The sequence below is a fragment of the Setaria viridis genome, chromosome 3 (assembly GCF_005286985.2).
Source record: "Setaria viridis chromosome 3, Setaria_viridis_v4.0, whole genome shotgun sequence".
Taxonomy (NCBI): Eukaryota; Viridiplantae; Streptophyta; class Magnoliopsida; order Poales; family Poaceae; genus Setaria; species Setaria viridis.
Window position 1 is genome coordinate 10,490,068 of NC_048265.2, and position 19,881 is coordinate 10,509,948.

At 44.7% G+C, this 19,881-nt stretch overlaps 1 protein-coding gene across 1 annotated transcript; it reads left to right on the forward strand.

Moving 5' to 3' along the window:
• Positions 1–15,519: 15,519 nt before the first annotated feature.
• LOC117850501 (auxin-responsive protein IAA19) lies at positions 15,520–19,881 on the forward strand. The gene is made up of 5 exons (XM_034732330.2): positions 15,520–16,047; positions 16,742–16,971; positions 17,847–17,985; positions 18,697–18,758; positions 19,546–19,881. Exons 1-5 carry the CDS (start codon positions 15,695–15,697, stop codon positions 19,581–19,583), a joined length of 822 nt encoding a protein of 273 aa, XP_034588221.1. The 5' UTR covers positions 15,520–15,694; the 3' UTR covers positions 19,584–19,881.

The window sequence follows — 19,881 nt, forward strand, 5'->3', positions numbered from 1 at the left end:
AGGGTGGCGCGGGGAGCGAGTAAACTAATGGCGACTCGCCCCGGTCGCCGTCGGAGGGGGAGGTTGCGCCTCCGGTCCGGTTGCAATCGGGCCCCTAGATTCTTGCTGTTTTATTCACGGATGCTGACCAGTGTTCGCCGTTAGAAGGTGAAGAGTGGAACGACGTAATGGAATGGGATTATGACGTTGATGCACTGTTTACATATTTATATAAGCCCAAGAAGCATGAGGGTGATACTTCCCCTTCACGAAGTGGCCCTTTCAACAAAAGATGTCTCTCTAATTAATAACGGCTAATAACGTCACTAATCCATGTGATAATCACATGAAGTGGCCCTTTCAACAAAAGATGTCTCTCTAATTAATAACGGCTAACAACGTCACTAATCCATATGATAATCACATGTTTAATTAATTACATAATTAAGGTAATTGATCACTAATTCCAGTGCTTATCAATTGCTTCATGTGATCTTGTAAACAGTGTTTGTATAACTCCTTCAAAAATCATGTGGAAAAATATAAGGAGTAATGTAGATATGTCATAGGAAAAACTCCTTTAAAAATCCCTTAGGGAAAATATAGGAGAAAATGTTATATGATATATATTATTGCTTTGTAATGCATATTGCCTCATAAAAATCTCTATATGAGAAAACCTTGATAGGAAAAACTCATTAGGAAAAGAGTGCAATATTCATAATAAAAGATTATGTATATCCCCCTGATGCTTGCAAATCTTTGAGTCGTCTCATACCTATTCCAAAAATATATTTCTAGAATAATGATGTTGGTAAGGGCTTTATGCATAAATCTGCAAGGTTATCACATGATTTGGTTTGCAAGATTTCTATCTCACCATTTTTCTGTAATTCGTGAGGATAGAATAATTTAGGAGCGATGTGTTTTGTAATATTGCTCTTTATATAACTTGTATTCATTTGTGCAATACAAGCAGAATTATCTTCATAGATAATTGTAGGATTCGTGATCGAACCTATACCACATGACTGTTGTATGTGATTAATCATTCTGCGAAGCTATACGCATTCAAGTGAAGCTTCAAATAATGCAATTATTTCAAAATGATTTATGGATGTGGCTATAAGAGTCTATTTTGATGACTTCCATGATATAGCCATTCCACCATGTAAAAATATAAAGCCTGTTTAAGATATGGCATTATGGGGATCAGATAAATAGCCAGCATATGTATATTCAATTATAGTTTTGTCTTGGCCAAATTTATAAAATAAGCCAAGATCCATTGTGACTTGGAGATATCTGAAAATATTCTTAACTCCCACCCAACAGCATTTTGTTGGAGCAGTGCTATGTCTAGCTAGTAAGTTTACCGCAAATGCAATGTCACGCCTTGTGCAATTTGCGATATACATTAGCGCTCCAACGACACTAAGATGTGGAACTTCTGGTCCTAATAACTCTTCATCTTTATCCTTTGGTTTGAATTGATCTTTATCAATATTAAGAGATCGAACGATCATAGGTGTTTTGGATGGATATGATTTATCCATATGAATTTCTGCAGAATTTTCTGGATATATGCAGACTGATGTATTAAAATCCTTGTTGAGAGATGCTCAAGCTGTAAGCGTCAGCAAAATTTGGTTTGACCCAAATATTTCATTTCAAATTCCGTTTTAAGATGGTTGCGTGCTTCATTTATATCTTGTGTATTCCTAATGATATTGAGACCATCAACATACATAGATATAATACAAAATCCAGTTAAGGATTTCTTAATGAATACACATGGGCAATCATCATTATTGAAAAAATCTTTATGTAGAAGGAATTCCTTTAGTCGGTTGTACCACATTCTTCCTGATTATTTTAAGCCATATAATGACTTTTGAAGTTTTACACAATACATCTTGCGAGAATGATTCTTGTTCGGAATATCAAGTCCTTCAGGAACTTTCATGTAGATATCCGAATCTAGTGACCCATAAAGATATGATGTCACTACATCCATGAGATGCATGGACAGACCATTTTGTATTGCCAATGATATGAGATATCGGAATGTTATACCACTCATAACTGGAGAATATGTTTCATCAAAATCAATGCCGGGTCTCTGAACCATTGTGCTACAAGCCTCACTTTGTATCTCACCACCTCATTTTTTTCATTCCTTTTACGGATGAAAACCCATTTTAATTTCACAGGAAAAATATGATGAGGAGTAAGTATCACTGCGGAGAATACCTCTCGTTTTTTGAGCGAGTGCAAATCTGCCTTGATTGCTTCCTTCCATTTGATCCAGTCGGAGCGATTGATGCACTCTGCCATGGACTTAGCTTCTGGATCAGGTTGAAGGTCACTTGCAATCTTGGAGGCAAAATAAATATCAACATTTGTAGTCTTTTTATTGAGTGATTCTCCAGAATTAGTGTAGTTGATGGAAATTTCATTTACCCCTTGTGACTCATCATGATTTCCCATAATAATAGAGTCAGGGTCTTTCGATGTCCCAGCACTTATATTATTGTGTGCACTTGTGCTGGGTATGTGATATATCTGTTGAACATCAATATTATTTGGATTTACAATATTAAATTGGTTTCTACCAACTTGATGTTGATTTGCATTTACCGCGTAACCTTCCTTGGTTTCTGCGGAGGTTTTTGTGCAACCTTATCCTTTGTAACAGTACATGTCCCCGTCTTATTTTGATTTGGGAGATCTTGAGTAGGAATTGCTACTCTTTCTGGTACATTAATAAGAGGATTATATAATTTTGTGATACCTTTGTAGTCAGTAAATGCCTCTGATCAGATTATTTGCAATGTTTTGCAAATGAATAATCTTTTAAACTTCACGTTCAGATTCTGTAGTACGTGGATCAAAGGATTGAATACCGGTGGCATTCGAATTTATTTCCTAGCATTTTGTTTGGTACGTAGTCTCCCCTTAATACCGGGAAATTGTCCGCATCGAATATGCAATCAGCGTGCCAGGCTGTGAATAAGTCCCTATAAGAGTTCGAGGTACTTTATGATTGACGGTGATTTGTACCTCACATATATCCCCAATTTTCTATGAGGACCATTGATGTACGCTGCGATGGTGAAATCGGTACGTATACAGCGCAACCGAATTTCGCAAATGGGAAATACTTGGTTGATTCCCACGTACTAACTGCAACGGGGAAACCGTATTATATGCATTAGATCTGATTTGAATCAAATCAGCGGCGTGTGTAAGACCGCATGACCCCAACATGATGTTGGTAATTTCCAATTCTGTAGTAATGGTCTAGCAATTAATTTTGCTATCTTGATAAGAGATTCGGCTAATCCATTTTGTGTATGTACATAAGGAAATGAATGTTCCACATTAATGCCTAGAGCCATACAATAGACATTGAAGGCATGTGAGGAAAACTCAGCGGCATTGTCCATCCTGATGGATTTGATAGCATATTTAGGATAATGTGCTCTTAATTTGATAATTTGAGCAATGAACCTTGCAAAAGCATGATTTCTTGTGGATAGTAAACATACATGTGAGCATCTAGTAGATGCATCAATAAGTACCATGAAGTACCTAAATGGTTCAATTAATGGATGAATAGGTCCACAAATATCTCCTTGAATGTGTTTAAGAAATTGTAGTGGTTCAGCCTTAATTTTAAGATAAGAGGGTCTTAAAATTACTTTTCTCATAACACATGTCGTGCACACAAAGTTTGAAGGCTTGGGATATTTTGAAGTATTCAATTTGTGACCTATTGAATTGCCGATAATTTTTCTCATCATCCTAATTCTGGGATGACCAAAGCGATCATGCCAAACCTTGAAGACATCAAGATTTTGAAAAATTATCTTGTATGCAACTTGTTGTACGGGTTTGATGTATGTGTAATACAATCCTGTTGATAGGGAAGGAATTTTCTCAAGCATTTTCTTGTTATATCCATCATTTTTAGTGATGAATAGATATTCATCTTTGTTGTCACTGTATGTTTCCACATGGAAACCATTGCGACGGGTATCTTTGTAATATTAATAGGGTACGAGTTGAATCAGGATACAGGAGTGCATCCTCAATTACTATTTGAATATCCATAGGGAGAATTATTGTGGCCCGACCGGAACCAACAATCACAGCATCGCGGCCCGCGATAGTATGGTGTTGATGGTGCAACTATCCACCAATCAAATTTCTTCCACCATTTGAATTGTCCCTGTTGGAGCCTCGTCAAAGCAAGTAAGGCGAGGTCACGACACGAAGGCGAAAATATGCCGAACAAGTGTAACTTTGGTTGTCTTATCAATGAATAGTAACGGTTTCAAAGGGGACTGTTCACATCCTTTTATAGTGCCATAAAGTTATATTTCCGTATACCTGTTATACCCATACCCAACCACTACATTCCAGGCATATTTCGTACAAGATAGTAACTTAACCCTTACACAGGATGTCGCTTTCAAGTGAGATTACATTTCTAGCCCCTCCCAAAGTCTTTATTACCAAAGTGATCCATAGTTGAAGCGACTCCAGAACTACTCTGACTTTTCCTTCCTCCACTCGTCAGCTTTGCCCGCACCGAGTGCGCCTCCATGCGTGCTCCACCTTCGTTGGCCGAGACCCGCCAACCTCGGGCTTTGGTCATGGCATCTCCTTGAAATCGAGTCGCTGGGAGTTCCGTGGAGGCCTCAACTTCGGGAATCCTCGCCTACAAAACCACAGAACGAATATCTTCGGACGAGTTAGCTTCGATTAGTCATCGACTTCGGGGAAGAGTGTAACCACGAAGTCAAGTTGGTGTCAGGGAGGGCTCCGCACCGGCTTCGTTTAGGGTGTGTTGTGGGGCGGTCCCCAACAGTCCCCTTAGGATAATCTAAAATAAGTATATCAAAATTAAGATTTTGACTCATAGGTTATATATATACATACTTTATTTAAATAAGTATCATATGTCTTACAATATTTGTGACAACAAATATTTACAACACAATATTACATAAATATGGTTTATAGAACTAAGTTCTTTTGGGGAGCATGGAGACTAATTCATGTCTCCAAACATGTCATTGGATTGAAAATCCATGAGCATGTCGTCAGTGCTGAATAAGTTATCCAATTGCGGTGGGATCTTCTCATTGTTGTGTTCTGCAGGAACATCTTTGGAGCAACTGGCGTCAGTAGATTGAGTAGTGAAGTGCGCTTCAAACTTGCCCTATGAACTTGCTTTCCAGCATATTTTTGGTATAAATCAACGAAATGCTTGGCAGTGTGACACTTTCTAGTGGTGTGGTTATCACAACCACACCTTTGACAAACTTGAGAATTGTCATGATGAGTATGTTTCTTAAAACTGCCTTTACCTTTGTTAGAACTTTTGCCTTTCTGGTAATTCTGTTTCTTCCATTTTTCCCTTGAAATTCTTTTTGAATTTCTTGCCACCAAACTTTTTGTTATTATTATGAGCATTGAAGTGAACTTCGGACAGAGGTGTTGCACCCATGGGGCGCAGTTGATGGTTCTTTGTTAAAAGCTCATCATATTTTTCTATTTGAAATAAATCATATATTAAGTCAGAATATTTGGTGTAATTGTGGCGGCGGTATTGTTGTTGCAATATCCTATTTGCGGAGAGAAATGTAGATAAAGTCTTTTCAATCATTTCTGCATCATCCAAAGGTTGATTACAGAAACAAAGCTTGGAACAAATCTTGTGAACTGCATAATTCTGCAACAGATTTGAAATCCATAAGACAGAGTAGAGACTACTCGCGCCTTGCTTCTGGCAGAATTACACTTTGTTGTTGATTATAGCGCTCTTTGAGTGAATCCTAAAGTTTCTTAGGATCATCTTCCATGATGTATTCATTTTTTACATCTGGATGAAGATGATGCCTTAGAAAGTGCAAGGTTCTAAACTTGTCTGCTTCAGGAATAGGAGTTTGTGGATTAGGTTCATTGAGTGTTCCAATAAAACCTTTTGCTGTAAGCACTATTTTTACATCCATAGCCCAAGTCAAATAGTTGGTACCATCTGCTGCAAGTTCTGTGAAATCTTTGTTGATTAAATGAGCCATTTTTCTACATGAGAGAACCATGTATAGGATTAATTTACTGAGGTAAATTTATGTTGTAAAGTGAGCAAAATAGTGAATATAAGATGATTCTTACAATAAAAATTAAGGTATAGGATATTTTAATTCATGTAGGAATAAATGACTTGATAGTCGTATTCAATGTTGTCCATTTATATGAAAATTGGATGTACACTTTGAAGGTAATCATCAAAAAGATGTAGACCTCTCAGTGATGAGCAAAAGCTGCCTAAAAGCACGATCTCTGGGCAGATAAATTCTTAGAAAAGAACTTAACACAGCCGGTGTCTAGGTCGCATCACCTTGTGTTGTTCCAAAATCATATGCCTTAATTTTAATTTTGCTTTATGTTCTACTTGATGTAGAATATTGATTAAGTATTAATCATGCAAATAAAAATAAATTGCATATGTAAAGATTGTTCTAACACCAATGAAAGATCTGCGGATCATGATGATGCTCAATTATTGCAGTAAAGTTGGCATCCTTATTACATGGGTGCTAATTCCTGATGGTATATCTAACAATGTGCATGAGAACAGATATTTACATAACAATCCAGGCAGAATAGAATATTCTAAACATGTAAATAAAGGTAAGCCTGGGACTATCTTGTAAAACAGAAGAGGCAAGGTAGCATGGTCCGGCCTGGGCTCTGCCCGTAGCATCCCACCAGCCTGCAGGCTGTGCAGGCCGCACCACCGGTCTGGCCTACGGGCCGGCTCCGACCTTGTGGCAGCCCAAGTGGCCCATCCGGGCACAGCCTGTACAAAACGGTGGAGGAACCGGTTAAGGTTCCCAATCCCTAACTGCGCCTCCCCCGAAGCCGCCGCCACCAGCCAGCCGCGCGGAGCCACGCCCGCTATTGTCCGCATCATCGCCGTTCACCGCTGGTGCTGACGCCGCCCCACGCCTCTGCCTCCATTGCGCCGCCCCCTCCCTCCCAGTTGTCGGCTTACCGCCGGCCGGCCGTTCAGCTCTCCGAGGAGAGCCCCAACGCGGTGGAGCTCCAGGTGCCGCGCCGGATGCCTGGGCAGCGGTCAACGGCCACGATGCGGCCGAGGGGGCTCGGTGCGGCGGGCACCGCCGCCTAGATCGTCGTAGAGGACGCGGGCAAGGGCCCACCGTCATCTTTGAAGAACGGCGGCACACCCCGGTGAGCCGCCATGATCCCGACGGTGAAGCTCGGATGGGCGGCCGTGGTACTCCCAACGAGGTCGGAGGTCATGGTGGCGGCGGTGAAGGAGGTGATGGCGGTGTGGCGGCTACTGTTGGTGGAGGGACTGGCCTGAGGACCGAAGTCGGCGATGGCAACCGCCACCATTGTCGCCGCCGCCAGTGAGTTGAGGTCAGGATGACCCCGATGCCTTCCATGGTGCTCCCTGGGCGACGGATGCGCAACACAAGAGGATGGCGAGGTGGCTCCTCTAGTGGTGTGGGTGTCAGTAGAAGAGGCGCCGCCGATGGTGAGCCTCATCCAGTGGATACAATGTCGGCGGTGTACGGTGGTGTAGCCGTAAGTGTGCGCTCGGAGGAGGCACTAGTGGAACTGCTTGTGGTCGTTAGCGCCTGGCGTGTTGCAGGCCATGAGAGGCTGGGCTGCTAGCCTGGACTTAGTGGTGGAGTGCGGCGAGGAATGCGTCACTGAGACGACTAGCGTCCCCATCCAGTGAAGCCACGGCATCCTCGACCACCACGGAAGCGGCGACCATGGCAACCGCGGCATCCTGCAGGACGACGGCCATGGCGTGCAAAAAAGTTGTCGCCTCTGTTGTAGAAGCAAAACCTTGAGCGTCTGCCAAGGTTCCAGCGTCGGCCACCGAGAAGAAGAACAAGGAAGCCATTTTCTATGGCAATGAAGCGTAAGTGTCCAGAATCCATCTTAGCCTCTAGTGGTGAGGCCATCTGGCCTCTGTCCTTCTTCTTGTGCTCATTGTACAACAAAGTGTCTGATGACATGTTAGAAAGTGAAAAGTGGAATGATGTAATGGAATGGAATAATCTCATTGTTGTACTGTTTACATATTTATATAACCCTAAGGGGCATGAGGGTGACAGTTCGGAAGGGGCATGGCTCCTTCACGAAGTGGTCCTTTCATCAAAAGGTGTCTCCCTAATTAGTAAATGCTAATGACATCACTAATCCATGTGATAATCATATATTTAATTAATTACATAATTGAAGTAATTGATTGATCACTAATTCTAGTGATTCACAGCATTCACGACTCCCGTGTGCACGGTCTTCTTGTGCTTTTTGTACCGCAGGTTAAGACTAGGTTAAATGATGATGAATGAATGGGTCAAGCTGTGTGTGACTAGCAGCAGGGAACAGTGGTCCTTCTTGACCTTTAGGACTGTTACTAAAAATTAGATGCAAGAGGAGTGTCATCTGAAAATTGGAGATGCAAATTCCAGAAAGATGATGTGGGGATGTAGATATTGTACAGTGTGACGATGATGTACATGAATTTGACTTTCTTGATCCTAGCGAGGGAGGTGGCCTGGATGCGATCAGCGAGGGTACTTCCAGTACTAGAAACCAGTTCTATGTCAACGTAGCTGCCATGACATGGTTATCAAACTCGTATATTGACAGTACGGTAAGTGGTCCTAATATTCCCGTGACTAGAGAGGGTGCGTCAATTTGGTCCTAATATTTACTTGATTTTGCAAAAAAAACATAAAATGAAATTACCTCTTCTCTAAAAGGAAGTGTGGCATGGTGGATGGCATGTTAAGACATAAGTTATCGGTTCTATTTCTCTTTGATATCTTTGGTTGGAACTATCTGAAGTTATCTTTAACATTCCTTGCTACTCCCTCCATCCCAAATTACTATCTTAACATTTCTTGCTACTCCCTCCGTCCTAAATTACTATTTGTTTTGAGTTCTCTAGGTACGTAGCTTTTACTATGCGCGTAGATATATATTATGTTTAGATACGTAGCAAAAGCTATGTATTTAGAAAAGTTAAAACGAATAGCAATTTGGAACGGAGGGAGTATGTTTTTTTAAGTAAAACGCGGCATGCCAGCAATATCACACTATAAGAATTGTTTATTAGCTATGTCATTGTCGTGGCAATAATGATCTCTTCTAAATCAAGTCATCCTTTTGGTATTTTTCTACACGAACACGTTCACAATACTAAGACCATTTCCTTTTGACTTCTACACACGCTTGGGTTTTATTATATGTAACAATAGCCTGGAAAATGTGTAGACTTTGGTCTCAACATTTTTTTTAGACTTGGTCTAATCACTTGGGGGGTTGGGAGAAAGTTGAAACAATATGCATTATATTACTCTTGATTATTCGTCGAAAAAATATATTTCTCTTGATTATTCGTTGAAAAGAAAAATTACTCTTGATCAGCTCTTCTCCTGATGAAGCAGAGTGGTGCTCGCTAATTAATCATGGACTCGCGGTATGCTATGCGATGAGCAGAAAAATACTAGTATAATGCAAGCTCCTGCCCCTCTCAGCACCTTATGATGTTCCTTTACGTGCAATCAAAGACATAACCCAAAATATCTCCCAAATGATAAGTCTTTTTTTAAAAAAAAAACTCTCTAATTCCAAGGCAATAGCCGCAAATCCCATCATTAGCAGGGTGATATCGGCAAACAGTCGTCGGCTTTAACCGGTGCGGTACCGGGATCCACGAGCGACGCGCCACCGTCCCGCGCATGGCCAGGTGGCGCCCATCCGAAACACCAAACGGATGATCCAACGGCCAATCTATCTTCCAGGAGTAGGTGCCCGATGACAAGTGGTCCCGCCTTACCAGCGGCTTCCTGTAGCGTGGGCTAGTTGTTGAGTGGTGGCCACGTTGGTTAGCGTTTCGTGGGAAAGCACGGATCGCGGCCGTCCGTTCCCGTACGGCCGACAGATCCAACGGCGTAGACGTGGTACCGTGCTCCTAGCGCCGGCGAGCACGTGGAGCGACCGGTGGGAGTGCTCGCGACCGGTGGGAGCAGCAGCACAAAATACTGACCCGACCGACATGTCCCGCGAGCTCGTGTTTATAATGCGCCTCCGGCCCTCCGTGTAGTAGCTGGCGCTCTTTCTTATTCTTCAGACGATGCAACTAACCAGTTTGTTTCACCCATTATTCCCAGCGAATGGTCATTGCCAATGGCATCAAAGTCAACACAAGAACTTTAATTTTATAAACACTGCTTCATTTGGCGATTGGTAACCTGCCATCTCTTTTTGTTCAAAAAAAACTAAGCCGTTGGATTAACTACTATACTGCCCGATCATTCCTGCTGCTACAGGCTAAGTGCTATTGGAGGAATTTTATAGGAAAAATGTAGGAATCTAAAACGTAGGAAGGAAGATGCTCAAAGCGTTTGGAATTGAGGAATCCTCCGTTCCTTTCTTTTGGAATCCTGTAGCAGCCTAGCTATTTCACAGGAAATAAAACATCCACTTCAATCAGTTGTTTTCTTTCCCTCGCATGCTGAGGCAGCGCACATGAAGACCAGAAGAAAATTGAGCTGTGTTGAGCCGCTAAAGAAGAACTGTTCCGACCCCAAGCTTCTTCGGTCTGGACTGACACCGTCGCTGTCCTGTGGGCGGCCACCAACCAGCGCTAGCTTGCCGCTCTTGTTACCCTGCTCCGCTCAAGATTAGCTGCTCGGTGACCCAGATTCGCTCAAATTTTCTTGGCTTCTCCCCTGGATTGATTAGATGAGCACGAGAGAGAAGTGAAGAATGAATGAAGAGCCAGCCGGAGGGGATGAGAACGAGTAGACCAGACGGACGAGAGATAGATATGTGAGACTTTGATGATGATCTCAGCTTGGGTCCATATGTCAGGAGCTAAGTAGTTAAGAGATGCAAATGGTTATAAGTGCGTGGCTGTTTTCCCCCTCCACTCGTGGGACCCACCTAATGCTGGTTTCGATCTTATTCGTGCCTTCCAAACACCACTTCTTACGTTTTCTTCATGTTTCCTTTCCTCTGTTTTGCCATTACATACAAACTCTATTCCCATGATTTTTCTCCATCGCTCTGTTTTTATTCCTCCGGTCCAAACAGGCTCTTATTGGTGTCGCGAAGAATCTAAGGACATGTGACACTGACACTGTGCATGTTAATGGGAATGCCGTCTTGTTGATTTGAAAATATGAAAGATATGCCCTGCTTTTTGCCTAACGATGATACTATCTCCATCGTCCCGGTTGTTGGAGCAACCACTGAGTGTTTGTATACCATAAATCTGCCTCCGCCATAGGTCCACCACATCACCAAAGATGTTGCCGTCGTTGGCTTTAGTTAACGCCTAGTGAAAGCGCAAAGCGCTAACTACTCCCATTAGCTGATGGATGTGACCTTCGCCCACTACGTTCATTAAAAAACAACTGGAATCTTTTCGCAAAAATTAAACAAATGGATTAGACATTTAGAGTTTAGACTACCCTTTTGCCATGCTTGTTTGTCCCTGTTTACCCTTTGTGTTCACACGATGGCACTTGACACGCGGTCAGTAATCTCGTGTTTTCCCGTTACACACCCAATCAGTCTCTCAAGGTGAAACGAGGCACCGCACAGCGCAGCAGCGTAGAGCGAAGGGGGAAAATGACTCGTGAGTCGTGACGCGGACGAAGTCGGTGCGGTGTAGCAAGAGCCAGCTCTGCCAACTAACGCCGCGTCGAGCAGCTGGTGCCGCGACAAAATAGGTTTTCGACGTACGGATAAGTGGCTCTGTGGCCTGGAAAAGTTTTGTGCTAATCTGATGGGGTCTCTTTGGTGCCAACAGTCCATGCTAGTAGCTTCATCCTGGGCATGATGGTCCTCCTCTCTGGGGGTTGGTGATCTAACCACGCCGCACGCCTGCACATGGCGATGCCGATGGTGATGCATCATTGGAGTCGGAGTAGTTCAGTGCTTAGATGTTGTTAGTGTCTGGGCCTGCTAACCTCATTTCTTCCGGCGGCGGCCTACCAGTTATATCCTGGCTAGCTTGGCCCATACAAATTAAGGCCCACATGTAGCCCATACGATTAACAAGCCTCCCTCCCAACAAAAGATTGCGTTATTGATCTCAGTCCCAAGGAGAATACGAAAAACTTCAGAAACACCGGCCGGATTCGACGCTTGGCTTTCAGGGAATCAGGTTCAGGACCCGGGTGCAGTTTCATCAGTCGCGGCCACCGCGGGCACCAACCGCCAGAGAACCCCACACGGGCTGGGCTGCCGCGCCTGCACCAGCCTGAATCTGTGATGCACAGCCACGGCACGGCAAACAGGACGACCCGGGGGAGTGGAGACATCGACAGAGGTGGTCATGCGCGGCCACGCGTGGCAGCAGAGCAGAGCAGGCATGGCCGGCTGCCCGGCTCTGGGCTCTGGCTGTCCTCCTCACCCACACGAACAGCATGCCTGCATTCGTGCTGGAGTTGTGCGTCGTTCAGCAGCCGCTGGCACACGCACCAGGACGCGAAGCGGCCTTGGAAAAGAAACATGGATCGGAGAAGCTCCTCGTGCCCGCGGCTGCAAAAAGACTCCCTTTGGAACGAGCAAGTTTTGCAGCCTTTTCGCTTCAGCTTATTCAGCCGGCTTATCAGCCACCAAACAGTGTTTTCCTCTCACAACAAATCAGCCGTTTCAGCTTTTCAGCCGGCTTATAAGCTGAAGCGAACAGGCCTTTGAAATTCAGGTAAGTTTTTTTGGATGGGTTTTAACCTTTTTGGGTCAACCTAATGCATTGGGACGATGCAAATCTTCTCAAAGAAAAGTGGGATCCCCTAAACTGCAAAACACATTGGGGCGCCTGGGCAGCAGCACACTGCAGCTCCACTGTCGTGGTGGACTATTCTTTGTAGCTCTTTTGCAGTGATCGGCGAATGAATGCTAGCAGCAGAACCAGGAGCGAGCAGGCACGCAAGCGAGTAAATGCGGTGCTCTCGAGCACCACCACCGGCACCGGCATGATGGCCGGCCGGGCGGCCGGCGAGGTGAGCGCGCGGTGATGATGCGCGCAGCGCATGGAAGGGGAGCAGGGGGCAAAGGCTAGCAGCGTAGTGGTAACTACTCCTAGCGGCGCAGTATAGTGCTCCCACCCACTGCTTGTTGCTGCTGCAGGTGCAGGTGCAGGCGCAGCTGGCAGCCGCTGCGGCTGCCGGTGCCGGTGCATGCAATGCCTGCGCAGGTATTGTCGCGTCAAAGGCGCCAGCGGCAGCGCCATCAATTCTGATCCACCGATGATGCGTCCCTGCTCTGAAATCTCGCCACAGCGGAGGAGTTTTGTCCCGTGATGATGATGATGGCCTTGGCCAGTTGGCCGTGGGTTTTAGTAGCACCCGCACGGACATTATAATCGGAGCGACTAATGCCCGCACGCCCGCACGTACAAATGATGGGTTCGGCTCGCCTCGAAAGTTTTCAGGTCTCGAGTTCCAGTCCCTACGACGATTGTACTGCACAGCATTTTCGACAGCGGAAAGGCCTGGATCAACGCCGAAGGCTGGTGGAGGAAAGAAAGGACGGGAGCTTTTCCGCGATGTGAAAGCGAGGAATTCGCCGCATCCAAGAAAGAGGCAAGGCGTCCCCAACCAAAGAAATCGCCATGAAACCAGGTCAAGCTCGCCTAACACGCGCGGCCTGCCGTGCCGTGTGCACCTTCCCCTGTGCACGCGGCTCCTTCAGGGGCCGGCACGAGCGCGACGCGGAACAGGAACGGGGATGGCACGGCTTGAGACAGCGCGTTCGCCTTCGCCACCAGCCGCCGATGGGGCTCGGGCTCCACCCCCACTCTCCCCCTCGTGCGCTGAAACGTGGGAGCCGGAGTTGGAACCGGAGCCGTGGAACACGGCATCGGTGGCTGGTGGAGCGGTGGATTCGGAGCACGGCACGGCAGCGCGCGTCGTCCTGCTTTGCCCCCTCCCTGCCCTCTCGCTGCGCCCCAACGCCGTGGCCGCCACCGCCTTCCGCGCCCCATTAGTTTAATCCGCGTCGTTCCTCACGAGACCAGACCCGCGCGGCGCGCATCGTCTTCCTCATCATCAGTACGATGCACACCCCCACCACGATCAACAAGAATCGAAGAGGATTAGAGGAACACAAGCGGGTGGAGGTTTTGTTGCGGCGACCCTGTGGGGCCGTGCCTTCTGCGAGCGGGCCCTCTGTCAGGTTGCCTGCCAGGCGGGTGGCGAGAGCGGCGCGGCAGCTGTCTGGAATTAAAAACCCAAAAGGGGATCCTGGCCGAGATCCTGTCGCCGCCAAAAGAAACATTTTACTTGCGTTGAATGTATTAACCGCCGGCACTGCGCGCTCTGCTTTTTGTCACACTCGAGGCTGGAATTTCCCCCCGTTCTCTTACCCCTAAAACTTTTCGCCCTTTTGTTCTCCCTTCTAGTTCTCACTCTGCTCCGGCTTAATACGCCGTTTAGACGGAGCTCGCAGTGCACCCATAGGGCAGGACGGCAGGTAACGCTCCGGTCAGTCAAGCACGTGTTCAAACTTCAAACGTCCCTTTTCAAAAAAACTTCACGAACAAGCGTGATTGGCTGCGGTTGAGCTAGAAATAGTACGCCTCTTCCTTTGACCCTTTGACTTTTCTCATGAGTCTGCGCGGGAAGCGCCGCGACCCAGCAGCCGGTGGGTCCCACGCGGGGCCCGCCCGACTCACTTTTTTTTTCTTTTTTTCTTTTGAATTATTTTTTCTATACTAAGTTATATTGTACATACGTATAAATGATGTGCATAAATTCTGTTAACAACATTCTCTCAAAAGTTATGACAAATGTTACGCTTTTGACAAATGTTACGCGTATAAGTTATGTATATTATAAGAGTTGTATTACAAAATTTATCACCTAAATTGTTGTTAGGAAAAAATTATGCGTACAAATTGTGCATATAAGTTACAGCTTTTAAAAAATAAAATTCGAAGTTATTCTTACAAATTGTACGTATAAATTCTGCACGCTATTAAAGTTGTGCTAAAAAATTATCTCATAATAAATTATATTATGAAGTTATGTATCAAACTCATGTATATAAGTTATAATATTTAAAAATGGAAAGTCACGTGATTAAAAACTTTTCGAAAATGAAAAGCGGCGGGATGGTAGCGGGCCGTCGGAGATCGAGCGCTCACGGCCCTCCTGGCGCGAGCACTGCCCTCGCAGTGGCCAGAGGGCGCTGCAAGTCACCATCTCCGCTGAGCTTTTGACTTGCCCATAGACCAAGGGTCAAACGGTCGTTACCGTGGCAAGCACACGTTTTTCCCCATCCCTATCCGGGGCCAGGCCATCCCGGCATCCAATTCCTCTCCGCTGATGCCTTCGCTACGCGCACCCGGGGAAACCACACGGCCCGAAAAGCGGGGAGCAGAACAGAAAGCGGTCCCCCTCGTCCGGTCGGCCACTTCTTTCTGTCACACGCCAAAGCCTTCTTCTTTAACAAGGCAGAGGCGCCACCAGCTGCTCCACCTCGGCTCGTCCCCTCCCTCTCTCCTCCCCGAACGAACGAACAAAAAGGAGGCATCGCTTCCCTGCCCTGTTGCTGCACTGCGCCTCTCCCCCCACCGGGTCTCCTCAGCTCAACCTCTCTCGCCGCCTCGCCCTCCCTCCGTCCGCGACTCCACCCGATGCCGCCGCCGCTCGAGGCGCGCGACTACATCGGCCTCGGCGCCGCCGCGTCCTCCTCCTCGTCGTCCTGCTGCTCCGGCGGCAGCGAGGGGGCGGCGGGGCCGCACCTCGCGCTACGGCTCGGGCTGCCGGGGTCCGAGTCCCCCGGCCGCGGCGCGGGGGCGGAGCACGTCGACGCCGCGCTCACGCTCGGCCCCGCGCCTCCCAGGGGTGGCGCCAAGCGCGGGTTCGCTGACTCCCTCGACCGGCCCGCGAAGCGGGATGCTGATGCCGGTGACGCTGATGGGGTCGTGAGGGGGGAGGAGGAGAAGGGTGTGGCTGAAACCGCTGCTGGAGCTCCGCGGGCTGCCAAGTAAGTTGGTGTTGCAACTAATTGGTTTCGACTTTCGAATTAGGATGATCCGATTTCAGACTGTTCTTAGCTTAGCTCGTCATAAAGGCCAACTTTTGCCTTCGCTGTGGAGGATTTGTATGTCGGTATGCGATGATAGTTCGTTAGGTCTGTAATGACAGTATTGATGATGCTTTGATGCCTTGATTGTGGCTGGTAAGTACTGAATATAGAAGTGAAGCAATTGAAACCTAAGCACGTACGATGAGGAACAAATTTCCTGCTAGTTTTTTAGATAGAACTGCTCACCCATCTGCTTTTGTAGAAAGCATCTAACAGGATATCTTACACTTGAAAGCTGGGTTACCTGCACACCATCAAGATCAGCATCAGTACGGCAGTTTGTTATGGATCAAAAGGCTAATTTTCCTGGTAAAATCAACACTTATAAACGGCAGTTCCAAGTTATAACCGACTGCACAAGTTATAGCCACTTGTGCTAGTATTGTCACAGAAGCCTAAGGAAGTTGTGTGAGAGAAGCAGTCAGAGTCTGTATCATGTAGGCTCTAAATACAGCTAGGGTACAACGGAATGTGTTGTTTCCTGGTTGGAGGCTTGGACATAATACAATCATGGGTCTTGTCATTTGTTGAACAATCTTTTTTCATTTTGTTTGGTGTGGCGTGGACTTATCTTTGGGACTTTATGTTCTAGGGTGCAAGTTGTTGGATGGCCTCCTGTTCGGAATTACCGAAAGCATACACTAGCTGCGAGTGCCGCAAAGACAAAGGGGGAAGATGAAGGTAGGAGTGAGGCAGGATGCTGTTATGTTAAAGTCAGCATGGATGGAGCTCCATACCTAAGGAAGGTGGACCTCAAGACCTATTCGAGCTATGAGGATCTCTCGCTTGGTCTTGAGAAAATGTTCAGTTGCTTCATCACTGGTAAGTGCTTCTGTTTTCCTTAAGTTCTTCTGTGGCAATTCTCAATTTATTTTACTCCATGCGGTTATGACACCTGTTATTCTGATGTAACGAGCTAGTGCGTCACCAGTACATGTACAATTAGGAATAATGTTTTCTGCTAGTCTTGAGGGGTCCATGGGCAGTAGTTGTTGATGGATGATGGCCGCTGCACTATTTTGACTAGTCAATGATAATGTATCAAAAATTAATTTGTTTAAGGGGCTAGGTAGAATGCCCTTTCAAAAGAAAAAAAGAGAGAAAGTCATGCTGTTAACTAGGTTCTAAAAATCTTCTGCATATATAGCAACGAAAGGAGTGACTAGTAGTTTGCACTAGCTGAAAGTTTGCGCCTACTCTATTTTGCCTAGTCAATGATCAGCATGTATATCAAGAAATAAGTATTGACCAGGATTGTTTAGAATGCTTTTTTCAAAAGAAAAAGGATATAAGGCGAAGTTGCAAAGTACTACCTCAGTTTAAATATATGATGTTTATGACAAGATAATTAGTTAAAAAATGAAACATCATTTATTTAAGCACGGAGGGAGTATGTCCTAAAGGTCTTATCCTCCTGCAAGGTATAGCAAACGAATGAAAAATGGTAGTAAACGTTATTATAAATGCCTTTAAGGATGGGAACAATGAGAGGCGTTGTATGTTAACATGTGTTCCAGAATTCTCTGGATCTATCACTCTGCGAACTTTAAACACCATTTATCATCGTGTCCATAAAAATAAGGTATATTGTCTACATGAATCATTGTTAGCCCTACTTAGGACCAAGGCCTTACTTTGTTACGTAAATATCGATGCTTCTCAAATAAATGCATATGCTTAAACTTTTGATATTACAGGTAAAAGCAGTTCAGTCAAGCCACCAAGGGAGAGGCTTACTGATGGTTCTAGGGCTGATGCCCTTCAGGACCAAGAATATGTCCTTACCTATGAAGACAAAGATGCTGACTGGATGCTTGTTGGTGATCTGCCTTGGGAGTGAGTTCCTAACTTAGTGTGGTTTGAGATATTCATTCAGTTTCGTACTTTCATTACCCAAATAATAGGATTCCCTTTCTGTTAATGCAACTGTAGTTAGGAATTGGAATTCAGATCTTGAAAGTGATGGAGATTGATATAATTTTTGTCAACACTCTAGACTAATTGCAATTGGTTGACACACTTGCATTTAAGATATGGCAACTGAAAACTTGGGGAAAAACGTTAAGTGAAGGGCCTGTAATTTGATCAAATGTTTAGATCCACTAGTGTGCAAAACTGGCTATTCTATTGGGTTTTATTTTACCAGCTTCTCTGGAAAGTTCAGTTTTGGGCATTTGGATTAGAGGATTCAGATTAAGTTTGGGTAATGTGTGAATTTCTATGAATTTCTCATTTCACCTTCTTAAGAGAAACATTTTCCCTACGCAACAGCTGATTTTACTAAGAATGTGCACCCATATGACTTTTAAGAACACAACTGTGAAAGTTTTATATTTTATATTGGAAGAGGCTATTCTATTGTTTTGCTGCCCAGTTCCTTTATTTTTCCATGTGCAGTTCATTAGTTTTTTCCTCATCTTGTGTTGTTTGTGATACCTGACATGAATTGTTTGCATCTTCCTTTCCTTTTTATTCTTGAAGTAGCTATACATTTACTAGTTATTTCTGATGACTGGTATATATATTTATCTTTGGCCCTTTTTGCAGCTTGTTCACTACGATTTGTCGAAAACTTAGAATCATGAGAGGTTCTGATGCTGCTGGCATGGGTACGTGTACACACTAGCATTCGTCCATCTTTGACTGTTTATTGCTTAAGGATCTGTTCAACGTTAAATCTTAAGCATAATTTTATATTTTCTTCTGTGCTATGATTTTGTTTATATTGGGTTGCTGGGTTGCATACTATATTAGTTGCTGATCACTGTTACCCGTCCTTGTGGTAATTTAGAATCAACTGAAGTATGCATTTGAATTATGTATGTTCTTGTCCTGCAATCACAACAAAAGCTGTAATAAATGTTAAGGTAATAATGTGAAGGCACGCAAACATGGGAAAAGTGTGGACAGAGCATGCATCGGTCACACTTACAATCTGACATTGCTGTTGGTCTCTAGAAAAAATATTTTAGTGCTGAAACTACTAACCTTATGATAAGGCAAATCATAGTGAATACTTATTTCATGGCGACATAGCCAACATGCTTGGCTTAACACATTCTCATTTGAATGTTTGGAATGCACATCTCTGTCCAGTGTGAACTACAGTGTAATGTTATTGTAGCTGTCTTCTTTACTACTTATGACTTGGATGAAGTTCAATATAGTCCTCATATTAACTGTTAACGATTAAGACCAACTCATTGTATGCTGGAACCAAGTATCTTGAAGCTTTTCAGAAAAGAAAATTGTATCTTGGACCATAATTCTTTGTTAATACATGACATCAGCGAATGTTGGCTGCTCATTTATTTAGCTGTAATGTGTAGTTAACAAGTACATCAGTTTCATTACAATTTGTTGCTCTGTATTGAATCATATTCAATATTCCTGCAGCTCCAAGATCACTGGAACAGATTGGACGGAACAAATAGGGTGCCTTGCCGTGCACGGAATCGTGAATGTAACAGAGTTTACGATGGCGCTGAAGGGAGCGATGTTTTATCTGAAGTGCTAAGTCTTTTTCCACATGTGCAGTGAGATCTGTGGCCTACTGTAAGACGCCCATTTTGCCCACGAGGTTGTCATGTGTCATAGTAGATGGTCGCTTTTGTCTCTGAAAGATCACGGTAGCTTACTGCTTCCTCTATGATACTTTCATCAGTTTGCTTATATATTCAGAAGTCTGTACTTCACATCGTAGAAGTAAAAAAAAATGTTCATGTTGTCACA

Excerpts from the sequence above, each read along its gene's own strand:
- LOC117850501 (XM_034732330.2), top strand. The coding sequence starts at position 15,695 with ATGCCGCCGCCGCTCGAGGCGCGCGACTACATCGGCCTCGGCGCCGCC. Across the intron at positions 16,972-17,846 it reads GTTCAGTTGCTTCATCACTG|GTAAAAGCAGTTCAGTCAAG; the intron begins GTAAGTGCTTCT and ends TTGATATTACAG. Across the intron at positions 17,986-18,696 it reads GTTGGTGATCTGCCTTGGGA|CTTGTTCACTACGATTTGTC; the intron begins GTGAGTTCCTAA and ends CCCTTTTTGCAG.